The sequence below is a fragment of the Salminus brasiliensis genome, chromosome 22 (genome assembly GCF_030463535.1).
Source record: "Salminus brasiliensis chromosome 22, fSalBra1.hap2, whole genome shotgun sequence".
In the NCBI taxonomy this organism is placed as follows: Eukaryota; Metazoa; Chordata; class Actinopteri; order Characiformes; family Bryconidae; genus Salminus; species Salminus brasiliensis.
This window is the reverse complement of record NC_132899.1, coordinates 9,736,632-9,762,339: the sequence shown is the minus strand read 5'-3', so window position 1 is coordinate 9,762,339 and position 25,708 is coordinate 9,736,632. Positions and strand designations below refer to the sequence as shown.

The window sequence follows — 25,708 nt, the reverse complement described above, 5'->3', positions numbered from 1 at the left end:
TTTAGTTAGTAATTAGGCCGTTTCGTGACTGCTTTGTGGATTCTCTTCTGCCTTCTGCTGTTTTAATCACGCTTTCCTTACATTGCACTAGGTCTTCTAGTGTTCTCCTGCTTTAGCTGCTGAATATTAAACTGGGTTTATTATTTGAGCACTGTGTTTACACTGTAATACAAATTAAAATTCATTTTACAGTAATTTAATTAAAGTTTCTTTGATTTTCTTTTCTTGAACAAACAAAAAAAAATCTGAATCTTCTGTTTGTTAATCAGATGAAGGGAAAGAAATCCATCACCAATGGAGTATCTGCCAAACAGAAGTTGGACAAGAACCAGGCCAAAAAGGCTAATGGGACAAATGGGTCACTACCAGTTAAATGCAACAATTCAAGTAAGAAAGCATTCTTTAAAAAAGTGAAGAGTTTAATATCATCCCAGGAGCATAATCCTGAAATTAACCCATATTTTTGTTAAATTGACAACATTTTTCTTAATGCTGCTTATAATTTGCAAATGCTAACCTATGCAGACATTATGTCTGCGCATATTATCCTAGCTATTCCAGCAGCGATTACTTTCTAGGAAAAAGAAGCCGCAAAAATATGTGGAAAATGCCGGAATGTGGAAATTGCAGTCCGGGGTTTGTGTGGACAGGCCCACTAATGCTGCTTAGTAAACTCAGTCACCCCAAATTCACCACCAGAGACAGGCTCTCAGTCAGAGCATCTCCACGTCCACTCAAACACACATTCAAGCCATTTAATGGTCTGCTCTACCGGCCACTCAAATATTGTAACATCGTAAATACCATTCAGTCTGCTGTATAGGGCTGGACATGAGCTTGTGTTCAAAAAATGAAAGGAAAATGCTGATCGTTCGGTGTAATTCTGAACTCTGGCAGGTGTGGATCAGTATAAGTATGGAAAGAACAGAGTTGAGGCAGATGCTAAGAGACTCCAGTCCAAGGAGGAAGAGCTGCTGAAGAGAAAGCAAGAGATTCGGAACCGCCTGACTCAGCTGAAGAAAGACAGGAGAGATCTGCGCACTGCTCTCGAAAACAACACCGGTGAGAACATGAACACGACACTTGATATGATTCCATATCAAGATTTACACCAGCAAATATCCATCCTAATTCATGATGATACTCCTGAATAAAAGCATGTCAGATCAAGTGCTTTCAATGAAAATGGGAAGGCATGTTTTCTGGGTGAGGTTGAAGATGAGGGTCAAAGCTTTGAGGAGAAAGTGGTTATTTTAAAATATGTCATCATCAGCAAAATAAGTCAAAATCATGAGAAAGTCATTCAAAATCATGTGAAAACAAAGTGATATTTTGACAAATTATGAAAAACAAATTGTCATTATTTTCACAAAATTAATAATCTTAAGAGAATAAGTGATTGATTCAGTCAAAATCATGAGAAAACAAGTAAAATAAGTACAGATTTATTTTGACAAAATAAGCAGTATGTTTATATCATAACTTTAAAAAAAATAATAATGAGAAAGCAAAATTAGCAGGCATACGTAAGGCTCAAAAAAAACTTTTGAGAAATTCAGTCCAATCATGAGAATTATTCTGACAAAAATAAGTCATTTTAAGAAAATAAAGAATTGTTTTAGAGAAATAAGTAAGAAAATAAATAATTAAATTATTATAATTATTATTAAGTCAAAAAGGTATTATTGTAACAACCTGCAGGAGAAAGAATCAGATTGTGGGGGATGTGCTTCGATAAGTGACCATTCCGTGTCAGGACAGGAGGATAAAATTACAGAATAATATACAATTTTATTAAAATGATATAAAAATTTATAATTAAGTTATAATTGGGTTAATATATTTTCTTAAACATACAAAGGTAAAACAAATGGTCCTTTGCTATTTTTTCCCCAGGTAAACGCTCCCAGGCCTCTCTGACAGAGCGGTTGAAGAAAGTGGAGGACGAGTGTAAGCTGAAGGAAGAAGAGCGAGTAAACCTGGAGCTGGAGCTGACGGAGGTGAAGGAGAGTCTGAAGAAGGCCCTGAACGGTGGGGTCACTCTCGGCCTGACGATCGAACCCAAGACCAGCAGCTCCAGTCCACAGGTTTGCACACCATATTTACTACTATTATTAAGCACTAGAGCACAGTAGAGTTTTCTCAGTCCAGGCATTGCTGAGGGAACGTTTTTGTTACAAGTATGTAAGAAGGATGTATTTTTTGCATCTAGTCTCCAGTGCTGATGAAGCGCACGGTGGATAACTCGCCAATCTCCAGTTGTGACACCAGCGACACTGAGACGTGCTCGCTGCCAGTGAACAGCGCCTCCTTACTGCGGCGCCAGGTCCCGCAGAAGGCCTCTCCAGTCCGGGGACATGTCCTCAGGAAGGCTAAGGTGAGATCTGTTACACACACTTGCACAGCAGACACATCCACCCATACTTTACAGGCCAAAGACAGGCCATGATGTGCAAGCTGAAGATTTCCAATGGCATAATGTATTACTGTAAGGGTAAGGGTACCCAAATATCACTGAAATGCCCTGAGGTGCATTGTCTACTCCTTTGTAGTAATAATGTAGTGGGAAACTCTGCTTCTCTCCATGCAGCAAACTATAGTTTAATTGTCTGCATCTGTCTTTCTTGGATCATCTTAAACTGAACTGTTGAGACAAGAAGCAACAATGTAAGATACACAGCTGTCGTTAAAGTAGCGTTATGTGGCATTTTTACCCTAGCATCACAGCTTCAGATTCAAGTTGATGGTGTTGATAGCATCTCTGTCCTTGTCACTCTGGTCCATGCAATTTTGGTAGAGCTGCACAAGACCTTTCGACAAGAACTGTGTAACACTATATAACCCGCATAATAAGAGTCATAGTCGAGTAAAATCCTGTAATACACTGTAAAACATCCCTCATCAGCAGCATTCTTACTTTGAAGCATGGTGGTGGTGGGCATTGGGAAGCTTGATGGACTTATACATGGAAGAGACCTGTTAAAAAAAAAATCCCCAAAGTATTTCCAAGAATAAACACTAAAGACGGACTGTTCCTGAATGCACTTCAGTAGTCCTGTTAAGGCCATGCCCTGATCTGAGTCCAACTGAGAATCTATGGCAAGTGTTTTGAACTGCTGTCTCTAAGGGTTAGCTATTATTGACCAATGAATGCAAGAGAGCAAAACCTTGTCCCAAAGAACTTTGAGCTGTGAGGTGAAGGCCAAAGACTCCTTCACAAGTATTGAGTTCAGGGGTCAAAATGTCCAATACTCTCCCCTCTGAAGTCTCTTATAGTTTAATTAGCATTTGAAATCTTCCGCTTGAGCATCAGGGTTCAAATGGTTTAATCTCAGATACTCCTACATAAAACAACTATACATAATCCATGTGTTTGGGGTTAAGACACATCAAATCCTGACCCAAACTACAGCATTCTAATAAAGTAATTAATGCTGCCTGACTGCCTGTATACTGATGTTGTTGTTTTTTTTCTTTTGCAGGAATGGGAAATGAAATCTGGCACATAAACGCATACTTCCAGCTTTTATTTCAGGTGTTTTTGTATATATTTATTTAAATCTGTGCATATGGGAAGGTTGCTGAGGGTGAACTGACTGAAGCATAGACACAAAGTGGGGCAGGAAATCATAAGAACAGACTGAGAGCAGTTCACAACAGTTTGCAAACCTAAAATACTGTCAGATATGAAGTACTTGTTTTTGTTTGTTTGTTTCTTTTGACTGAATAGAAAAAATACTGAACCAGTTCTGCCATTTACTCCACTCACAAACTGCCACCTTACTCAGCCGTAGGTCTCAGCTCTGCTCTGTCTGTGACCTACGAAGTTTCCTACTTCCTCAGGCCACCTAGAACCCTACAACGGAAGTAAAAGAAAATTACCTTTAAATATTTATTTGTAAATGTTTAAGTAAATACAAGCCTCTTTCTGTGTTTGTTTGTCCATATTTAAAGTTTTAAGGCATTTTATTTGGCCTCATGCCAGGTCCTGCCTTTTACGAGAACGTTTTTTGTGTTTTTCTTCTTTTTTTTTTTTTTAATCATATCAAAGAAAATTGGCTTCATTCATGTTCGACTTTCAACTGGAATTCAAACATGTTTCCAGACATTCTTGCGAGTGAAGTGTGGTGTGAAGTAACGCTTCATGTTCAAGTTAAGGATCAGAGTCATCTGAATGTGGTGTTAAGGAAATGGGCACGCAGGAACGGAAGCAGCCGTCCAGACGTTTGGCTGGAGCGGTTGCTATGGTAACAGCAACCCTATGAAGAAGAGGGTGGCCAGGGCCAGGGTGTGGTGCAAGTCGCAAACCCCATTGCGCTTTCCTTTACACTCAGCAGAAGGTGCACTGTAGCCAGTGGTCTTTCAGCCGCTGCACTGAAACAGACCCTCCTCTCACACTCAGTATGTGATTAGTGTGTGTGCGCAAGGATGCAGGTTCGGACACTCTTACACTCTTAATAGAGAGAACGGTGCTTCAGAAGTTCTTTGGTTTTCCACTTTTGGTTCCATAAAGAACCATGTTTGTAATAGAAGAACATATGAATGAGTGAATTCTCACTCACTTTGAGCCTTATTTAAAAGCTGTTCTTAAGAAAATGGTTCTTCCTAAAACCCACTTGCGCAGTTTCTCAAGAACAAACTTAGGAAGATATTGATGAATGAGGCCCATGGTTCTTTATGGAACCACAAGTTCCAAGCTTTGCTTAAAAAACCCTTAGAAGCACTTTTATGTTTAAGAGTGTATCATAGGAAACTTCAATGCAAAGCCATCAGTACACTGACAGAAAGAAACACTGTATATAAACTAAATGGACAAAAGTATTGGGACACACCTCATTTCATCCATTCTATTGCCACAGGTGTATATAATCGAGCATCTAGCCATGCAGTCTGCCTTTACACACATTAGTAAAAGAAAGAGCTCACTGAAGTGAAACGTGGTACTGTAATTTGAGCCACTGTTGCAAGTCTGTATGTGAAGTATCTTCCAAACCAAATATCACCAAGCACAACTGCAAGTGTCAGATGAAGTGGTGTAAAGCACACCACCACCACTGGACTCTGGAGCAGTGGAGTGACAAATCACACTTCTCTGTCTGACAGTCTGATGAATAAGTTTGGTGAATGCCAGGAGAACATTGCCTGCCTGACTGCATTGTGCCAACTGGAAAGTTTGGTGGAGGGGGGATAATGCTATGGGGCTCTTAGTTCCAGTGAAGGGAAATCTTAATGCTTTTTTGATGTGGAAGAGCTTGTCTGGTCCACACAGAGCCCTGACCTCAACCTCATCAAACACCCTCGGGATGAACTAGAATGGATATTCTGAGCCAAGCCCTCTCATCCGACATCTGTATCTGACCCCACAAACGCTCTTCTGGTTGAATGGGCTAAACTTCCCACAGACACACTCCCAAAGCAAATGCTTTCCCAGAAGAGTGGAAGCCATTAGAGCTGCAAAGGGGACCAGTTCCATATTAATTCCTATGGAGTTAAAATGGGATGTCATAAAAGCTCCTGTTGGTGTAATGTGTAGTTGTCCCAATACTTTTATCAATTTAGTGTACAACGTGAACTTCATCCACATGTGAAATTCTCCTACGCTGTGACTCATAGCTTTCCCTAGAAGGATCCTACAGCAGTTCTGTGTTGAACAATGGCTTTTATAAACCATAATGTGTGCCCACTATCCTTTACACCCTACACTTCATTCATTTCACCTGGAAATACACTATGGAATCATTGGTATTAAGCAGTAGCATGTTAGCAGCTTTGTCCAGGTTGCCGTAGGGTCGTACACAGAGCATACTGTATATGTGTTCCCTGATGTTGGTGCTTTTCAGTCATGCTTTTTGCTCTTCGCTCCTAATCCCGTTAGATTAAGGAGCAAGACTTGGTGCTTAATATAGAAATGAGGACTGACAGATTCGTAGAGACTACTGCCAGCGTGCTCATATTTAAGGCACATTTAGAACTTTCCATAGATGGCTGGTTTCTCCTGCAGTGAAGCTTAGCATTTTGATTTGAGGCTACATATTCTAAGCCTATGTACGGGCAGACGTTTTAGCCCTGAATGCAAGTGTAAATATCTTCCTTCTTTTCTTCTGTCCATCGATTTCAAATCCCGGGAGTCTGCAGTCCAGAGCTAGTCTTGTCCGCTTGTGTGTGTGGAGGGGAAGAGTCAATATTGGACGAGGACCCAGTGTCACTGGGTTTGTCTCATAGCAAGAGGCCTTGTGGGAATTTGAGTAATGTCTAGTTCAAGCTTGGAGTCAGCTAAACATATCTTTGGCTGTTCTGCAATGCTTCTTCTACCCGTCCTCGACTGGCCGGCCTGTTGAATCAGAGACTGCATAACTGTTAACCATTCCGGCATTGAGGACACAACGCGATGAGCTGGAGAAGAGGCCTCTCTGCTGACAGCCTTACAACACCTCTCCCTCCCTGGCTGACTAACTAACACACAAACGGTGTCAGACAATGTGAACAGTAATATCTATTGCTTCAAAGGAAAGGGTCTGGGTGGGAGGAAGGGTGGGGGGTGGGGTGGGATGTGGGTAAAAATGTTTGTTTTGCACCTTAAGGACTTTTTCTACTCAATTGTACTTTGCTGAGCGACTGTTGCTAACTTGGCGACTAAAGGCTGTACATAGAAATAAAAACTGATATCCAGCTTGATGTGATTTCGCATTCATTCTTATGCTGCTCACTAAATGAAGTATTTTCCACATAACAGTCAGCATCATCCTGAGCTCCACCCTGATTAAGCCCTGGCTGAATCGCATATTATGCCTTCTTAAAAACTTTGAACCTTCACTGTTGTGCAAAAACCTTGTATCACATTTTTTTTACATAATTTGAATTTTGTAGTTTAACATTTCAGGATGTCTAGACCAATAGAAATGAAGATATTGGAGATACAAGTTTTTTGATTGACACAGATGCTGCATCACTGTGTATTCACAACAGTAATATTTACACAGAAACAAAAGACTGATTAAAGAGCCCAAATCACTGAAACATATAAAAACCTTAATGTTTTCAACCAAAGTTAGTTATAAGGGATGTTTTGAAGACATGTGAGTATTCTGAACTTTAAAGAGTGTTTGGAAAATGCTGATGTAAAAATTAATCACAATTGTTCTTGGTTCAAAGCCCCCCTACAAAATATTAGGTGGTTCTCAGATACTAAAATGAAATACTGGATTAATACAACACAGGTTTCTGTCAGATGACTGAACAGCTTCCAAAAAAGCATAACTAACACTACAGGAACCTCTAGTGGTGGAAAAGTGAAATGAATCCTTCTGGCACCAGCTGGTTTCAGCCCTATTTTATGCTCACTCAGGGTCTTGAGCCAACAAAGTGAACTAGACTGAAAACACAACATTTTAGCATACATTTAAAATGTGACATTCATTATTAAAATATCAGAGAATATAGAGATGCAGCATTAATTAATTTTAAATTCAATTTAAATTCATTCAAATTAGCTAGCAAATTTAACATTTAATATTTAATGTAAATGTTATCAGTGAAGATTTATACAATTTATTTATTTAAAAAATGTTATCTTTTAGCAGTATTTGTTTTACAAAATAAAATGATTTTTGATGCATTATTTATTTATGTATATAATTATAGGCATGTTTGGATAATAAAAAACCTGTATATTTTGTATATTTCTGTAAAACAATATACATTTGACATTGAATACATTTACCTAAATATAACTTTATGTATACAAGCATGTGCTTGTCCTGTTAAAATATATGAAATAAGCTAAAATCTATTTAATAAAATTTAAAACATTTATTATGAAAAATATTTTAAAATAAATACACTTAATAAATGTTGTTGGTGAATACACATTATATCTGTGTCCATCAGGGGCGTCGTAGTGGGGTGAAAAGTGGGACTGAGTTACCAGGGCCCTGAGGGACTGGTAGATATGAATATTCCTTTAGATATGAATATCATTTAAAGATCACAGTAAATGATGTCAGCTAACTGATGTGAATTTAATGTTTTGGGTAAATAAATCGGTTGATTGGTGGATTGAATTGTGTGTCCTAGCCTACAGATAGTGTCTTGCCCTGTGTGTGTGTGTGTGAGGTGGTTGAGGGGGGCCTATGGGCAATACTTGTTGTGCATAGGGCCCAGAATTGGGTGCTACGCCCCTGGTGTCCATCAGAACACGCGGCTAGAGCGTCTACATGCGCTAGGTGGCAGCAGGACACGAGTCTCATGTTGTTCACCACTTAGAGTCAGACTCACGAAGAAGAGAAACGACACCAAACTGACTATTATAAGATCCAGGTTTTGTTTCAGTCGCTGAAGCTTTGATTAATAATCTCTAAATTTTATTAAATATGGATGAAGGAATTCTGACTACCCTGAAAATACTCATTATTGGAGAAAGTGGAGTTGGGAAGTCCAGGTAAGACGGCAGGTGAAGTCGACCTGTTCTGGACCGGGACCGAGCTCTCACCTGCCGGACCTGACCCCGGTCCTGAGAGGCCAGTGTTGGGTGTGGGAATGCCTTTAAACCCGTCCAGTAATACGCTTTGTGCCTCAGTAATCCTCAAATACACGAGCTAGCTAAGTGTCCAGATATTTGTGGACACCCTTTCTGATGAATGCATTCAGCTACTTTACAGATGTGTAGCTATACACACACACACACACACACACACACACACACACACACACACACACAGACAGCTTGTCTAGTCCCTTTAAAGAAGTACTGCCAGTACAACAGGACACCAGGTGTGAGCTAGAGGGGTATAAAGCCCCCCAGCACTGAGCTGTGTATGGTTGGTGCTCCATCCAACATCCTGACCTCACTAATCTTCTTGTTGCTGAATTCAATCAAATCCTCACAGCAGTGCTCCTCCAAAATCAAGTAGAAAACCTTCCCTGTACAACAGAGACAGTTACTGAATAGGATGAAGTATTTTTTATATCACTGATTTGAATAATATTAAGATAATTATTGAGGTGTCCCAATACTTTTGTCATTTAAGTGTATCAATATGTTCTTAGAAAGAAAAATATTAGAAAGTGATAGAAGATTTTCACACTGACATCCACTAACCAGCTTGCTGCCCCCCTGGCTTTAACTGCTGTGCCCTTTAAGCTTAAGCAGTTCATTTCAACTTTAGACTGTACAGAAACTCCTTTGTGGGGAATCCAGGTTCAGAAAGTAAAAATCTGTTAAAGCGTGAATAAATGAATCAGTTTGGAAGAATTGAAGCAGAATAGTTTGTATAAGACTGGATGCATTTGCAGCTACTGTCTGTGTCACTTGTTTTTGGGAGCAGTGTAGAAATGTAGTAGAGCTTATGTCTACCGCTGAATGTGACTCCTGTGGTCCGCCTGCACTGCACAGTTGTATGTTTACAACTGATGATCAGGTGATTCAGAGCAGGAACAACGTGGAAGGTGTTGTTTGCATACAGTAGCCACCCTTCTTTGCACAGCATCAACACTGCAGTGGTAAGGAAGTATTTGAGAGGTAAAGGGAAATTCCACAGATGGGCCCAATATTTGCATAATTGAGTTACTGAGACCTAAACAAGGTGGTCTGGGGTGAAATTGTGCATTGTGGAAAAATGAATTGAAATTATTTGAATTATTTTAAAAAGGGAATGAAGGGCAATGATCTCTACTGTGGGGGATGTGGGGGCGGAACTGCAGTGTCTCTCGAGTTTTATATGTGATGTGGATAATGGTGACGAAGTGGGAATTCACTCTTACTATTCCTGCTTATAACACCCTGCAGGTTCCTTCCGATTGCCCCCACTGTCAACAATTCTGACTCTGTAAATTTCTCTTACATAAAACATTTCAGTCAAACGACCATAAACAGTTTTGATTTTTAAATTTTAATTATGAAGTACAAGTTCAATTATGGAACAATGCAGAAAATATCAACTCAAATCAATGAAAGTTTATTTGTCACTGGGTTTGTAGCGGTATTCTGTAGTTAGATTTACTATGGTATCAACATTGATGGATATCAGAGAATCTCTGAAAGTAAAAAAAAATAAAAAATAAAATAATAATTAATGAATAGAAAAAACAATCAACACATGAACCCATAAAAAAAAAAACATTAGCTGGTTCCAACTCAGCTTTCTTGATTATTTATTACATTCAAAAGGGAGATATTTTACATGTAATTCCAGTAATAAGTAGTTTCAGGTTAACTATAGTAAAGCTTATGTTCATGCAACAAAAAACATTTTTTATTCCTTTAAGGGTCAAGAAGTGGAAAAGGGTGAAATATTATGTACTGTGATGTTGTAGTGAGAAAACCAAAGGCAACAGTGGCAAGGAAAAACTGAAAGTGATAGTTCCAGTCCAGGTTGAGAGCCCGACTGGCTTGTGTGTCTTTTTAAAGATATCGTGTGTGTGTGTGTCCATGCCTGGAGAAAATCTGTTAAAACATCTCTCTTTCTCTCTTCTTCCATCCCCCATTCCCTCTCTCTCAGTCTTCTTCTGAGGTTCACAGATGACACGTTCGATCCAGAACTTGGAGCAACCATTGGTAATTTTGTTTAGTCTCAAAACACACATACACACAAACGCACCTTTGTGACTGTAAGGGAGTGTATGCGCAAAATACCATTTTGTCCCCATATTTATTGCATATTTTCCCTAGTACTCTATTCAGAAAAGCTTTTAAGCCATGAATAAGAGAAATGTGTTACTGAAGGTAAATGGCAAAGTCTAAATATTACACATTTCAGTTATAGATGGTACACCCGCCTCAACAGAGGTGTTTTCAGTACTTCTAAAGCACTGATCAATCACTCTGGGTTTGGGAAGCTTCACATTTCTGGAGACTGCTGATGGCAACTTGATTCGACACAGAAAAAAATCTTGTCAAAAACTCTTTAACTCTTTCATTTAATAAATAGTTAAAAGTACTGAAAGTTAGGCTTTTGGGGAAAAGTACAGAGTTTTCAGTTGTTTGTGCTTGAGCAAGAGTCAACCATATTCACCATTTGTGTTAAACACAGAAGGAATTTGGCCTCTGCTTCTAACACATCAGTGCAGTGAACACACACATGCACACAGTGACAGTGAGCACACATGCACGGAGCGATGAGCAGCCATCACTGCAGCGCCCAGGTAGCCCTGGACAGCACACCCAGCATATGCTGGCTTTGCTCAGAGACCCAGCTTGCCGAGCCCAGGTATTGAGCCTGTCATCAATAGCCTGATGCCCCTGCCCTACTCTGAAGTGCCACATCCGGTTCCATAAAGAACCATGTTTGTAGTTGAGATGTGAGTAGGGAGTGAAGAAGGTCTGAACAGCCACCACTTGGTGTAAAGGTTCTTTACCTATGTAAAAGTTCTTCACACTCAAACAGCTCTTTTTCTAACATGGTTCTTTATGGAAACAGAAGTGGTTCTTCTGTAAATAAATTTATACATAAGAATGTAGAATAAAGCTGGTCTATTAATCGAAAATTAATCTAACCCGACATTTATAATCTCTAATCGATGTAATCTTGCTCACAATGATAATTTTGATAATTTTTACTATGATATTTGAGGAGAAGTCAAACACAGAGCCAGTCATTAGTCAACTCATCTGTTAACTTCAGGTTCAGTAGGTCTGTAAGAGCAGGGTATGCTGGACTCCAGCCCTGTTGCCCACCCCTGTTTTAGGGCTAGCATGTGTAGCAAAGAGCACATATTCAGATGTTTAGTCTTAGTAATCAGAACAACACACAGAACTAAATGAAAGAGGTGCAAATCATCAACAGCAGCAGTCCAGTCAGGTGATGAGGAACTCGAGCAGCTTATATAATTGTTTCTTAATCGAAATCGAGGTCAATTGTTTAATAAATCGTGATACTGATTTGAGGTCATATTGCCCAGCACTAGTGTAGACATACTGAGGTCTAAAAAACTGTCCTGAGAATCTATTAAAATGTTCACCAAGGACATCAACGTAGTCTGTGTTAGAGAAGCATACATTTCTCTACAGTTTTGATAGCCATGCTATTTCAGAAGACTGTGGAGATGAATGTAGACAGGTGTCCCAGGCTTTATAGTAGAGGTTCATGTGCATTTCTCTCTTACCCGCACTCCCTTTTCAAAGCCCTTCGTCCAAACCAGAGGAGTCCAGATCTCCTTCAGCGCTTCCAAATGAGCCCAGATATCCTCCAGTACCTTCCTCTGATAAATCTGTCAGCGTGGAGCTGAGATTCAGGGCTACTGTGCCCCTCCAACCTCGCCTTCTCCGAGTGGTGAAAGGAAAAGGAGGAGATTTATTCCCTCGCTGCAGCCCTGTCACTGTTATTCCCTCTTTTTATTTCTTTATTTTTTCTTTTGGTTGGGGACATAAATCACAGTTTCTGTCTGGTTTTTGGGAAGCGATGATTGCTGTGTTGAGCGATGCCACAGGCAGTTGAGTCATGTCTGTAATATTTGTTTTATCTGTGCGAGATAAAGCCACAATTCCCCATTTAGTAGTAAATTTTTCAGGTTCTTTACGTGCGCTGGGCTCATCAGCTGGCAGATATCTTGCTCCACATACCTGTGGAGGATGTCTCGCTGTGTATGCATGGATTAGCCATAATCATACCACAGACTCGATATCAGAAATAGTTTCCATCTTTTTCAGTTTTTATTTATTTATTTATTTTTTGAAATGACAAACTGACTCCAGATATTTGAATATTATTACATGGCACAACATTAACATGTTAATGAACATCTAATATTCATGTAGTTCTATCTATCTATCTATCTATCTATATATATATATATATATATACACATATATATATATTTATTTATTTAATTACACACACACACACACTGATTAGCTAAAGCATTAATAGATTACACCTGTACTCAGCCATCCAGGTGATGTGAAACAAGACCAGATGACCTGCCATTGCTCAAAAGTCCAGTCCAGATGTCACATGGCAGGTGTATCTTTCGCATGAGCACTCTGATTGGGCTGCTCAGCAGGGGTGTGATGCACTGTGTGTCGTGAGCTATTCCTTCAGGAACTAACATTTAAAATTTGTGCCACAGTAGCCTTTCTATCACTTCCACCTTAGCCTTAGTTGGGATTGCCTCATTGCCTCATTGCGTCAATGAACTTTAATAACGTCCTTATTTTGGTGTGTACCTCTTGTACCACTCTCAGTAGTTGCCCTCCAAACCTAGTGCTGCTGGTCTAATCCGATCTTCTGACCATAACAGTTCGGCCCTTGTCAAGCTTGATCGGGTCCTGTACTGTCTAACACACAGCCCAAATCTTGAGCTGCATCACTGTTATAAGATCAAAGAAATCGTACATGTTCAAATATTAATGTTGCAACAATCAAATTGTTGTATAAAAACTTTGTTTCCACTCCACGTTTTTACTTTTGTGTGTGAATATGGCAGTTGTTCTTGGTGTCAAAAAAATCATGATGAATGGATAGATAGAAATATTCTAAAATGACTTGAATATATTAATAAAATAAAATCTGATGATAAACAATAATTTAAACCGACAGATTCTTTAAGTCCTGTAAGTTGTGAGGTGGGGCCTCCATGGATCATATTATTGATTCTTAGGTGTCTATGACTTTGTTACCAGTTCCCTGGTTGTCTTTCTTGGAGCACTTTTAGTAGGTACTGACCACTGCATACCAGAAAGATCCAGGATACACCATTGATCAGCATTTTTAATTCAGCAATACTTTGGGGAAAAAAACTGTTGTAAATTAGTAGTGAACGATTATTAGGTCCAATGTTTAATTTGCAGGTTGCAGTTTAGTTTTAGGTTATTATAATAACACTAATGTAAATTGATGTCTTTTGTTAATTGCAGGTGTAGATTTCAAAGTGAAGACAGTTGCCATCGATGGGAACCAAACAAAGCTAGCTATTTGGGTAAGCACTAAAGTACTTCCCTCTTTCATTCAGATATGTGGGTCTGACCAGACTGGCGCTGTTTTCTGGAGAGTAGTTATTGTTGTCTGCCACACATTTCATATCATAGTGTGTATACGAGGGCCTTCTAAGGCTGGGATCAGCCAAGGACTATTGGAGGTTCTTACCACCTGTGGAAACTCATACACATCCTTCTTCCCACCAGCAGAGAGCAGTAGTTCACCACATTTATTAAATGTAGTAGATTGAATGAAACCACATCTGAAAGTCAGCTTCTCTGTATGGATGTCTGTGTTTTGGATAAGAATGAAAGGTATTAAGGCTGAAATAAAATCCTCCATATTAGGGTTCTCTAGGCTCAATTTATTTTAATATTCAGTCATTTAGCTGTTCTAAAAATGTACTTTGTTTTTTTTTTCTTTTGAGAATAAATCTTTTGGAGTGTCTGTCTGTCTGTCTGTATGTTTGTGTGCATGTGGATTATCCTTAGTTCTCTTGTCTTTCTTTAAAAAGGACACTGCGGGCCAGGAGCGCTTTCGCACTTTAACGCCCAGTTACTACAGAGGAGCCCAAGGTGTAATACTAGGTGAGCTGGTGATATTTAAACCCTCTCAAATAAACCTTATATTATTATTTGGTCATTTTCAATAATCAGGTAACAGTTGAATATAACAGCATTTGACTTCTAATCGAAGCTCCACCTCCGTCTTTTAAACAAACAATGTTTACAAAAAGTTGACAACAAATCAGTTTGTTAGGATGTAACGATTCACATCTTTCCAGGTTTGATTCAGGTTTTAATTCTGCAGTGATTTGATCAGATTTTTTTAAAATAATCAATGTGAAAAAAGATTTGTGGAGTACCCTTATTTTATACTACTTTTAACCAGGGCCGACCTCACAAAAGTGTCTTTAGAAAGAGTTTGCGTTTTTTATTTAACCTAATGCTTAGAAAGAAAATAAAAAATTAAGATATATTGATATTCTTCATAATTTCTTCTTAACTTTTTACTCCTCTTAAACAATACAAGTTCAGAAGGTCAGCCTCTAAATGACCAGTTTAAATAGCTCAATTACTTATATTAATGTCTAATTTAACAGGATTATTCAGATTATTAAAATAAAGCAGGAAAAATGTTATTTTCCTAAATAAGAAAACAACGATGAGTGTCTTCAGAAAGACTTTATATTTAATTTTTATATTTAATTTAATTTTTTTGTTTATGAATTTAGCGTTTATCTAAGATTCTTTGTGCTTTTTTTGTTTGTTTTTTCTTTTTTGTTTTTGGTAAGGAAAACATTTGTGAATCTAGGCCCTGATTAGGTTTGGTCAGATAGTTATTATTCAATGTAATGTTGCAGCCAAAATGTTTAGATTTTTTTCATTGCAATATTAAAATGTTACTCTTGTTGAGAACTCAACACACATTTATTCTTATTGAATCTAAAATCTTCAACAGTGATTAGCTACAGCGCTGTCCATCCCAGTGAAGGGAAACTCTGTGGTTTTGATCCAAATTCTAAAAAGCTTGTCCAACACCGCAGTTGCTGTTAAAGCAGTTGGTGTAGCATAGATGGTAACACCACCTTTTCTATGGCATACTAGGATTAAATTCCCCCTCCCGGGAAGCACGCAAAGGTACATTAGGAAGAGCTCTTGAGCATCCAAACTCCAAACACTGCATTCACCCACATTTACTGTGTACATTTACATTTATGGCATTTGGTTAATACTCTTATCCAGAGCAACTTACATTTGGATCATACTACATTTACATTTAAGGCATTTAGCAGATTCTCTTATCCAGAGCGACTTACAAAAGTGCTTTGCTGTTTACCCAAGAAAAACCTCAGCTAGTTTGAATTGGTTAATTTAAAGATACCTCTAAGTTTAGACACTACTAAACACAAGTCAGTAAGGAGACCATAATACTATTCGCCCAAGTACTCTCGGAAGAGTGTCTAAACAGGGAGGTGAATGTAATGTTAAGAGTCTTGCCCAATGACTCTTACCCTGCCTGCACACTGAAAGCAATAAAATCACTTAGTGTCGCCCATGCAGCAAGCAGTGAGTTGCTGGTGGGCATGTCCACCAGGTAGGCAGCATGTTGGACTTTAAATGCATTGTCAAGCAAACCCTATTTTAAAAGGAACAACAACCAGTATAAACAGAGCCTGTGTCGTCTTGTCTTACATTTATTTCTTAACCCTCACATAGCTTTTTATATTCTATAAAAAAAAAATCAACCAATAAACTGGTGCATGTTAATTTACTCAGGATCTGCTGATGTTTTTAACAAATAAGAAGCAATCCCTATCAAAACACAAATTGGGGCAGTGGTGGCTCAGCGGTTAGAGCGCCGGGTTATCAGGGTTATAACAGGGTTGTGGGTTCGATTCCCGGGCTTGGCAAGCTGCCACTGTTGGGCCCTTGAGCAAGGCCCTTTACCCTCTCTGCTCCCCGGGCGCTGGAGTTGGCTGCCCACCGCTCTGGGTGTGTGTGTGTGTGTGTACTCACTGCCCCTAGCTCACTAGTGAGTGTGTGTGTTCATTAGCACAGATGGGTTAAATACAGAGGACACATTTCGCTGTACAGTGTACACTGTACAGTGACAAATATGTGCACCTTTACCTTTTACCTTACCTTTAAATTGAAGGGAAACTGTCCTGTAAAAATACCCCTGAACCCTTTTCAAAGTATTATTCCTCTATGGATACGAGAGGGATTGCCTTGCTGACTGTTGGTGCACTTTATCTTTACTGAAAATAATGTTACCGCCGTTTTGCAAAAAGACAAACGGCTCCAAACTCAGTGGATCGTTTTTCAGGTTTTCTGATTGATTGTTGAGATGCTGAGTGTCACTGACTCTCATTGAAAATGAATGACTTTCGGAGTGCATGCACAGTTATTGGTGCAGCATAGCATGTTTTTCTGACTGGACAATCAAACCCTGGTCTGCCACGGGGAAGGTGGTGATGTGACCAAATATGCTACACCAATCTGTGTAACATTGATTTGAATGTAAATCACTCTGGAGAAGAGCATCAGCCATTAGTGAATTAATTAATTAATTTAATGAGTGTAAATAATAGATGTTGTAGGCAGAGCATGTACAGATTAATTAGTTTCGTCATGTCCCTCAGTTGTCTGACTGGAAATGATATGCATGTATGCTCTGTGTGTTTGATAGTGTATGATGTCACACGACAAGAGACCTTTACCAAGCTGAGCACCTGGCTGAGTGAATTGGAGACGTTCTGCACACGAAACGACCTTGTGAAGATGCTTGTTGGAAATAAAATAGATAAGGTACGTTTCAAGGATATCGCGCATGGTTATTCAAATTTGCATTTGCTGCATTTGTCCCTTATCAGCTTATCACTTCTTTCAGACGTTCAACAGAACAGACAATATGGACATGCCAGTTTCTCTCTCTACACGAAATATATTAAAATGTTTGTGGACACCTTTTCTAATGAATGCATTCAGCTTCTATAAATTGCAATGCACCCATTGCTGACACAGAAGTGTAAATGCACACACAGCTTGTCTAGTCCCTGTCTAGAATAGAATTTCTGAAGTAGATAAACATGAACCCATTGGCACCATGCCTAATGCCAGGCATGGGCTAGAGGGGTATAAAGCCCCCAGCATTGAGCTGTAAAGCAGTGGAACTGTGTTCTCTGGAATGATGGTGCTCCATCGTATCCTTTGTGATGAGTTGAGGAGTTTCTGTATGAAGTGGAGTGGTGATCATCTAACTTTCTGACCTGAAGCATTTTGCTTCTGTCGCTGAATGAAATCAAATCCTAACCACAATTCTCCCAAATCTAGTAGAAAGCCATCTTTCATGGACAGAAGAGACAGTTACCTCAGTTACTCAAGCAAAAGCAGGATAAACTCTTATTTTTTAATACCTGTGATTACAGAAGAAACAATGAATGAGCAGGTGTCCCAATACTTTTGTCTTTTTAGTGTATGTTTTTATTTCTGGACTATTTTCAAGGTTTTCATACTGGTCCAGAATCTTTCCTGGAAAAACTGTGGACATTTCAAAAACAGAGCACCCTAACACATACACACATACACACACACACACACACACACACACTAGTCATAGGCTCCTACAAATCTGTATTTTCACAGCTATTTTAAGACTCATCCTTTGGCCAGTGCTGCTTTTCCTCAGCCTTTCTGATCACAGCTCAAAGCAGATCATGTGTGTGTGTGTGTGATCAAATAGAAAGCAGAAAAAAAGCTTTGTTAGTTTTTGACAGAAATTGTCTCACTGATTTTCCTTTGTTGTGATTTCTGCCGTTGACTCTGAAAGAAGCAGCTTTCATGTTTATTCTTGTGCTTGCTGGCACTCTTTCCTTCTATCGCTACTTTGTGTTCTTTTTTCTTACGCAGTGGGACAGTGGCTGTGGAAAAAGGCTGATGTTTATGATTCTGTAGCAGTGATATGTAATCTGACAGTCACTGCTGTGTTTTTTGTTTCTGTCTCTCTGTGTTGCAGGAGGACCGTGAGGTGGACCGAAATGAAGGCCTGAAGTTTGCTCGAAAACATTCCATGCTTTTTATAGGTGAATTAAGAGAATCTCCTTCATCCTAATCACTGTTGATTACCGAGAGCGAGTGCAGTCAGGCATGGTTCTCGTGCGTTTTTATTATCAAGGGGAAAGTATGTTCTAAACTGAAGGGAATTTGTATGATTCATACGTCGCATCATGAACATTTTTTGTAACATTGTTTTTAGGAAAAATGCTCATTTATTTTTGCAGAGTGAATGCTCTATTATTATTTTTTTTACTTTTTTATATAAATTGATATCCCTGAATGATCCAAACCTATTTTTAGTTTGCCAGTGGAATTGTGGGTGGAGTTTTTAAATATTATGACTGGATCAGTGAACGGGTATATAAGCAATGGATCATAACAATTGACCACAGGAAAAAAAAGAGCATAAAAAAATCTGACGCACAGTTTGGGAATGCAGTATGGGGGGAAAGTGTAGCTGCAGTTCTGCTTCTGTCTCTTTAGCTTACGTTCTTCTGTTTTAAAATCTTCCTGTTCTGTATTATATTTTATAAATCATTTTGTATTGCACGATTTTCCAGACAGAAATTAAGCCTAGTCCTAGACTACACAGCATTCTGAATGCTGAAATAGATGCTCTATTTAAAGAAAAAATAGGCCCAATCTCACCTGATACAAACCTTTATAAGTTCAAAAGTATTCAGACACCTGTTTAGAATGAATGAATTTAGCTACTTTTAATGTGTACCCATTCAGTTGAGCACACATCTGGTATAATCCCCATAGAAAAGCATTGCCATTTGGATTGAACCCCCTAAAGCAGCTACACATCAGCCTATGTCACCTTGTGCAGTGCCAAGCATTTGCCATCAAGGGTGTAAACCCTCCAGCTTTGGATTGTGGAGCACAGGGATTGCATTCTCTGGAGTGATGGAGCTCCCTCTAGCACTTTTGGGATGAGTTGGAGTGGCGTTTCTGATTCATTACTGACCATTTAACCCCAAACCCTGGCTTCACTGATGCTCATATGGGTTATGGCTGAATTATGGTTCTATACTCCTATAGCACCAATCCAATTGCTCCAAAAATCACTTGACTTGTAATGGGGAGAATGGCACTACTTTTAATTTCCGTATCGATCAGCTTGTCAGCAAATGCACGTGCACCACTTGTCCATTAGGAGGTGCTTAAAGCATGATTTGTATTTATGGCAGTGGTCTAAAAGTGAATTGCACTCCACAACTGTAGGAGGAGCCCAGGAGGAAAAAATGCCAAGTCTCACATATTGCTGCTTTGAATAACTAAGCACTCATTCTAGCATCTCTGAGCCATTGAGAGCGCAGGATCCAACATCTAGACTGCTGATTCGCAGTCTGAAATACTGTCTGTATGTATGTTATTTAAATGAACACATCCATCCTCAACCGTATCAGTGGGTCTTTTAGCCTGTCTCAAGTACATGTTAGGGGATTGATAACAAGCATGCGGAGGAAGGGCTTATTGAGACCAGTGCTGCCCATCACTATGTAACAGAGCAAAGTTCTCACTATTTCATCATCAAAAGTTGCAAAAGCAGCGGAACTGAATTCAACCTCTGGGAGGGGGGATATCCAGATTTGGAACAGCCAAAATGGTATAAAATGGAAATTGTTGGACAGATCACACCTGGCTAAATGTGCACACAGATTACACACCCAGTTGAATGTGTGCTGATATCATCATCATCATCTTAAAAACATTTGATCCAAAGGCTGAGAACACACAGGTGTCCACCGTACTTAAGATGTTGTGGCTGAGCGTTTTAAATAGGCTCAAGTTGTAGGGCCGTGGCAGTGTGTATGTGTAAGGGTGAAAATACGCTGCGTTTAATGTTAATGTACATTAATACATACACATTTACTCATTTATCAAAACCAGTAAATAGTCTTAATTGCTATATGACTAAATCAGCTACTTTCAGTTTAACTTACAACTTGGGGCCACTTGAAACCCTCCTGCCACGGCATCCTAACTAAATATGGTCACCCTAGCATTTGGATCAAATGTTTATAAGATGATGATTAGCACACATTTAACCTTTTAAATATTTTATTTATTTATTATAATATATTTTTGCAGCCAGAAAGTAAATCTACTTCCTCTCGTTTCTGGTTTAAACCATATCCAAGATCAATACTGGCGTCAGTATCAAGCTTTTTTTGAACAATACCCAGCCCTTATGGGATCTTTATTAGTACCTCATTTAATTTTAAAAAGTCTCTATGGACCAGATTCATAAAATTCAGTGGGGATAGCACTAGATCATCCAAAATATGTGGCATGGTAATGAAGTGGCCCTATATCTTATAAGAAATAATAAATCTCTAACATCTCAGTTTTCTCAGGGGCTAATAAAGTATTTTTCTGTCTGTCTGTCTGTTTCTCCCATGCTCTCACACAGAGGCCAGTGCTAAGACGCGGGACGGTGTGGAGTGTGCCTTTGAGGAGCTGGTGGAGAAGATTCTGCAGACTCCAGGACTGTGGGAGAGCGAGGGGAAGACTAGAGCAGTGCACCTGTCTGAACACACTCCACAGCCTGCAGCGGGGGGCTGTTATTGCTCACTGCTCTAACTCTCTCACACTAAAATACACACGTACACACAGAGTAAACATAATCATAGCAGCTTGGACAGACAGACAGATCTGCAGAACAGGTGAGAATATCAGATTTTTCCATTAATGCAAACATGCACACACAGATTCTCATTATAGTTTGCTCTGTCTGTGATTGGCTCAGGGCTGTGCTCATCAGCGCACATGCAACACTGCATTGGCAGAGTCTCCCATGTGCCTTCTGTTGTTATAGAGACCAGTGGGAAACAGTGAAGTGTGCCCTTGCGGGCGTGGGTGGGCAGATTTTTGGGCGACAAAATGAAACCATAAAACTGTGAATCCTTTCACAGACATGACTGCTCTGTGGAAAAAACGTGAGTTGATGTCTCTCAGGCTGTTTTGTGTGTTCCAGTGTGGCTTATTCTGTGTCTTTGCCTTCTTGGTTTGCGTGTACCTCATTAACTGAGTTCTAAACGCTTGAAGGAGATGTTGCATTTTTGGCTGCAACATGACTGTGCACCGGTGGGAGCTCTCTTCACTTAAGGTCAATGTTTTGTCCTCTTTGTTTTATCCCGTCTTCTTGTGATCCTTGCCGTTACTGTTCTAACATTTAGCTTGTTTGTTCCTTATTCTGTCTTGCACAACGATGCGTTCTGAATAATCGAGTCTCCATCTTGTCGGACCTCCACTTTACTGCTTTTGTCGACTTGGACTGGCTGTTAAAAACAAGTATTTGATGGGTTTATAAATCAAACTGATTGACACTGCTGATTTATTCTGTGCATGTTCCATAAAAAGCCCTGGGAAAAGAATAGCAAGAGGAAAAAGTGACTGCCAGTCTGTCTTTACCCTAAACAGTCATTCAGGCCTCCTTGGATTTGCGACCAAGTTTCCCACTGTTTTTGGCTCAGAGTTTGGCGTACTTGGTATTTTCTACAGGTGTAGCGTACGCAAACGTCACAGTTTGGACCTCTTGGTACAACAGAAATTTAATACAGCAGGAAAAAAGCAACGGAGCTCCCTAAATGCATCAGACTAGCCCTAGTATCTTTTCATTTATATTGAACAGACAGGCAGGCAAGTTGCAGTTTGTGTCGTATAGCGCCCCCCTGAGGTACTTGATACAGCCAGTATTGTGATCATTTATTTTCAGTCGTTTCATTGCGAACAGAGCAGTGAAAAATGAAGAACTGAATGTATGTGAGACATTCTCTTTATGAACAGCAGAGGGAGCGGAACAACAAAACCACAGTTACTTCAGGGACACGCGTGAATCCACTACAGTTCCCACAATACCATGCAAATCCAGTCGTTACTTGCTAATGGCTTTAGCTTAAAGGTTTTCAGGCGGTACTCGTGCTTGGGAGATTTGGTTACATGTGACATTCATCCGTCTTCGTCCACTGCGTAAATGTTTTTTGCCCAAAGCTTAGACATACCGTGTATTCTTCGTACAACAGCAAACTATGACAGTTCAGTTTAAACACACACACCATTACACACCATTAATTTTTTTCGGATTCTTTTGTTCTATTGCCGCAGTGTTTTGGAAACATTTTGTGATGAATGGACCAATAGAAATGCTCCAAAATGACGTGGAGGTAAATCTTTTTATATTGACTTCTATTAAAGGTTCGGAAGGTTTTAGGGTTTTTTTCCTTTCCGGTAAAGTAGATTTTTAGCAAATTTACCAGAGTTTGTTCAAGGTTTTTGTGTGACGCTGACCGTGTGCTTGATATTTTCCCAAGTGTAACAGCAGTGTAGTCAGACATTTTTGAAGTGAGACAGGATCCAGTGTCAGCCTCTACTGCGGTGTATCTGAGGACACTGCGTGCGTCTGTGTATTTGACTGGTTCAATCTCAGTGCTTACATGTGCCTTTCTGCTTATTTCTTTTTCAGTGGCATGTAGAGTCTTCTGTCTTCCATGCCCTTTGCTAATAAGAGCCATTTCTCTCTGGCAGGTGACAGGCTGTAGCACTTATCTAATGTAAGCCAGTGACAGCTGGAGGACATTATAAAGGTTTTCCTCCTGTGACCCCTTTCAGCATGTCCTGTTTGTCCTGTTGGTTTTAATCTGTGTGGAACTCGTCTCTTTGCTTGTTTAAATCATGTCGCGTTGTGTTTTTAAATAATTGCTTTTCTCGGCTCTTTCTGTCCGTGTGTGGATGGACATAATCATTGATATTCAGGATGTTGGCTCCTTCTGTGGAATCTATAATTCATGAGAATGTATGCAAACAATATAACGTACTGTTATTGCACATCCCAGTGGATCTCTAAATATTTGCTGATATTGAGTTCTTCTTTAAATAACTTGTAATACTGAAATATTTGTTTGAACTGACAGAGTAATATTGTAAAATAATGCTTTTAATTAAACTATAATAAATCTTCATGAATGAAGCCCTCTCTTTCCCTCTCTCTCACTCTCTCTGTCTCGTTTTTTTCCTCGCTCAGTTAAAGCATTCTTGTTAAAAACGAGCAGCTCAGGAATGTATCTCCAAGCCTCTGCGATTTCTCCGTTTTCCGTTACAGTGCTCTGTGAATTCTGGAGTAAGCTGAGGGAGATGTTTGCTCAAACGTGTGCTCAAACGCTGTCCTCCTGTGCTTTCCATACCTGCGAGACGTGCTAGATCTAAATCATAGCATCAGACAGGTGGGCAGGTAGCGTAACCACGGTGATAATTCCGTTTTTGCGCATGTTTGGTCAAATGAGGCAGAACAAGTGCCCTGTCTTTGGGATAGACACCAAGGATATTGTGTTGTCAGCTTCTGAGCTCTGGATATAGCTACACTTAATCAGTAATTATTTAGTTGGTCACCATTGTGGGACTAGAAGCCCTGAATTCTTTACATCAATTTTGATGTAAAGTTTTGATAACTTTGATAACTTTGATTTTCCTTACCAATGGTGATAGGAACCAAAAGTGTTAACGTGTACAATGCAAATATAGCTTATTAGTGATGTTTATAATGGTAAAATAGTGGTGAACTCAAAAAGGTTGAGGTGAGCTTTCTTTGGGTGCAGATTTCCCATAAAATCCTCTTTTCCTAAATTTGGTTAAACATTTTCGAGCAAAACTTTGTCACACACAACTACTGCAATCAATGTTTGTTAACAGAGAATTCATGGTGATAAATAAGATTACTTGTTTCAGACGTTCCCATCTGCTGTCAGCAATATTGAGTTTCAGTTGAATGGAGCATCTTTACATTATCTTACTACAATTAGAAATGTTGAAAAGCTGATGAAATCTACCTTTAAATTACACTTGCCCGTTAAGACAAACACATGTAAGATGCGTAGTTTTGAGAGTGAGGCACTAAAGTGTGGACTATATTCAAGTGTTTAGGGTTTGAATTTGTTAGATTTGGCCTCCAATTTTCTCATTTTCATCCTCATAAAAGAAATGTGCAAAGAATCTGTACCTATAATGATGCACTGATTGTCTAAAGGTGTGAACCCTATATATTATACTAGCCACTCCTTTTCTTCTACACTTCTGTTAATGTGCTGTGGGAGTGATAGGATTACAAAATGCTGGGTTGTATTTCTTAGTTTTTTTTTGTCACACTTTGTTGTAGCCCACTTTGTTATTTGTGTTTATATTTTGTTTGTATATTGAAACACGAAGGTTTATGTACCTTTTGTCTTTTCTGTAATGAGTTTGATATTCTGCAAGCTGAGGGGAAAAAAAGCTGAAGCCTTAGGTCTACAACACTGTAATGAAGTAATCAGGCTGTGCTTAAAACACTCTCACTCTCACTCTAATTCTCTCACACTCTTTCTTTCTTTCTTTATTTCTTTCTCTCTCTCTCTCTCTCTCTCTCTCTCTCTCTCTCTCTCTCTCTCTCTCTCTCTCTCTCTCTCATATCCATACTATGGCTTAATGTTCAGGCAGCCTCTCTGTGGGCTCATCACAGTGTACTCCATGTGATTGTTACGAGACTGCAACAAAGGTTTCATAAGCTATCAGGTTCCCTAGACGTCACTGGAGCCGGCTCGCTCGTGTGGGCTGCTGCCCGCTTGTATTCCAGATGATTGTTTTGCCGGGGAATACAGGCAAAGGCAGCACTGGGACGATGATTTTTACGAAGCAAGCTTTTAAAAAAGTTTCACTTTTGAAATTCTGAGTCTATAAAGTCAGAGGATAAAAAAAAACCCTTTTTTAAAAATATATATAAACTTTACTCCAGTTTGTTTGCTCTGATGCTGTGCATGAGGGCCAGTTCTATTAGACTGCAGGGAATCAGGGTTTCTGACGTGTTTTAAATCAGAATTAAACTTTAGAAAAAGAACTGTTTATTGCCGCTGTGTGCAAGGGTTGATTCATTACTTTTAAAGTAAAAGTAGAGCTACTTTATAGCTATTAAGTTAATGTAAATATAAAAATGTTTAGCACTTTCATTTAAAAAGAAATCGTGATATGCTGTACAGTAGAACAGCAGAATTCAATGGCTCGGTTTAGGGACAAAAAGTAAAAAGATGCCTAAAAGATGTACATATTGTAAAGCCTACATCAGCATTAAAATGCTTTATGATGAGACTAGTTAGATGAAGTGATGTTTGTACAGGCCGCTGGAAGTACCTGTGAGGAATTTCCACTGGCTATGTGAAATTCTGATCTCACTCACTGTGCTGATGCACATGTTTCATGTTTTCTGGA

General features: G+C 39.3%; 2 protein-coding genes across 4 annotated transcripts in view; both read left to right on the top strand.

Annotated features, from left to right (window-relative positions):
- afap1 (actin filament associated protein 1) overlaps positions 1–6,675 on the top strand; it is an 80,626-nt gene extending 73,951 nt beyond the window's left edge. For all 3 annotated transcript variants that reach the window (XM_072667571.1, XM_072667572.1, XM_072667570.1), the window contains 5 exons: positions 270–387; positions 898–1,062; positions 1,897–2,087; positions 2,213–2,377; positions 3,483–6,675. In XM_072667571.1, the coding sequence (XP_072523672.1) occupies positions 270–387; positions 898–1,062; positions 1,897–2,087; positions 2,213–2,377; positions 3,483–3,509 (666 nt within the window). In that variant the 3' untranslated portion in view covers positions 3,510–6,675. The remainder of the gene's footprint in view (positions 1–269; positions 388–897; positions 1,063–1,896; positions 2,088–2,212; positions 2,378–3,482) is intronic.
- A 1,604-nt stretch (positions 6,676–8,279) lies between these two features.
- Positions 8,280–23,545, top strand: rab18a (RAB18A, member RAS oncogene family). The gene is made up of 7 exons (XM_072667573.1): positions 8,280–8,437; positions 10,497–10,552; positions 13,850–13,911; positions 14,425–14,497; positions 17,103–17,221; positions 18,429–18,495; positions 20,889–23,545. The coding sequence occupies exons 1-7, from the start codon at positions 8,370–8,372 to the stop codon at positions 21,056–21,058; spliced, it is 615 nt and encodes a 204-aa protein (XP_072523674.1). The 5' UTR covers positions 8,280–8,369; the 3' UTR covers positions 21,059–23,545.
- Positions 23,546–25,708: the final 2,163 nt, after the last annotated feature.

What these genes read in the sequence shown, in the direction of transcription:
- rab18a (XM_072667573.1), top strand. Translation starts at nt 8,370, where the DNA reads ATGGATGAAGGAATTCTGACTACCCTGAAAATACTCATTATTGGAGAA. An exon ending in AAACAAAGCTAGCTATTTGG is followed by an intron (nt 13,912 to 14,424) that starts GTAAGCACTAAA and finishes TTCTTTAAAAAG; the next exon opens with GACACTGCGGGCCAGGAGCG. An exon ending in AGCCCAAGGTGTAATACTAG is followed by an intron (nt 14,498 to 17,102) that starts GTGAGCTGGTGA and finishes TGTGTTTGATAG; the next exon opens with TGTATGATGTCACACGACAA.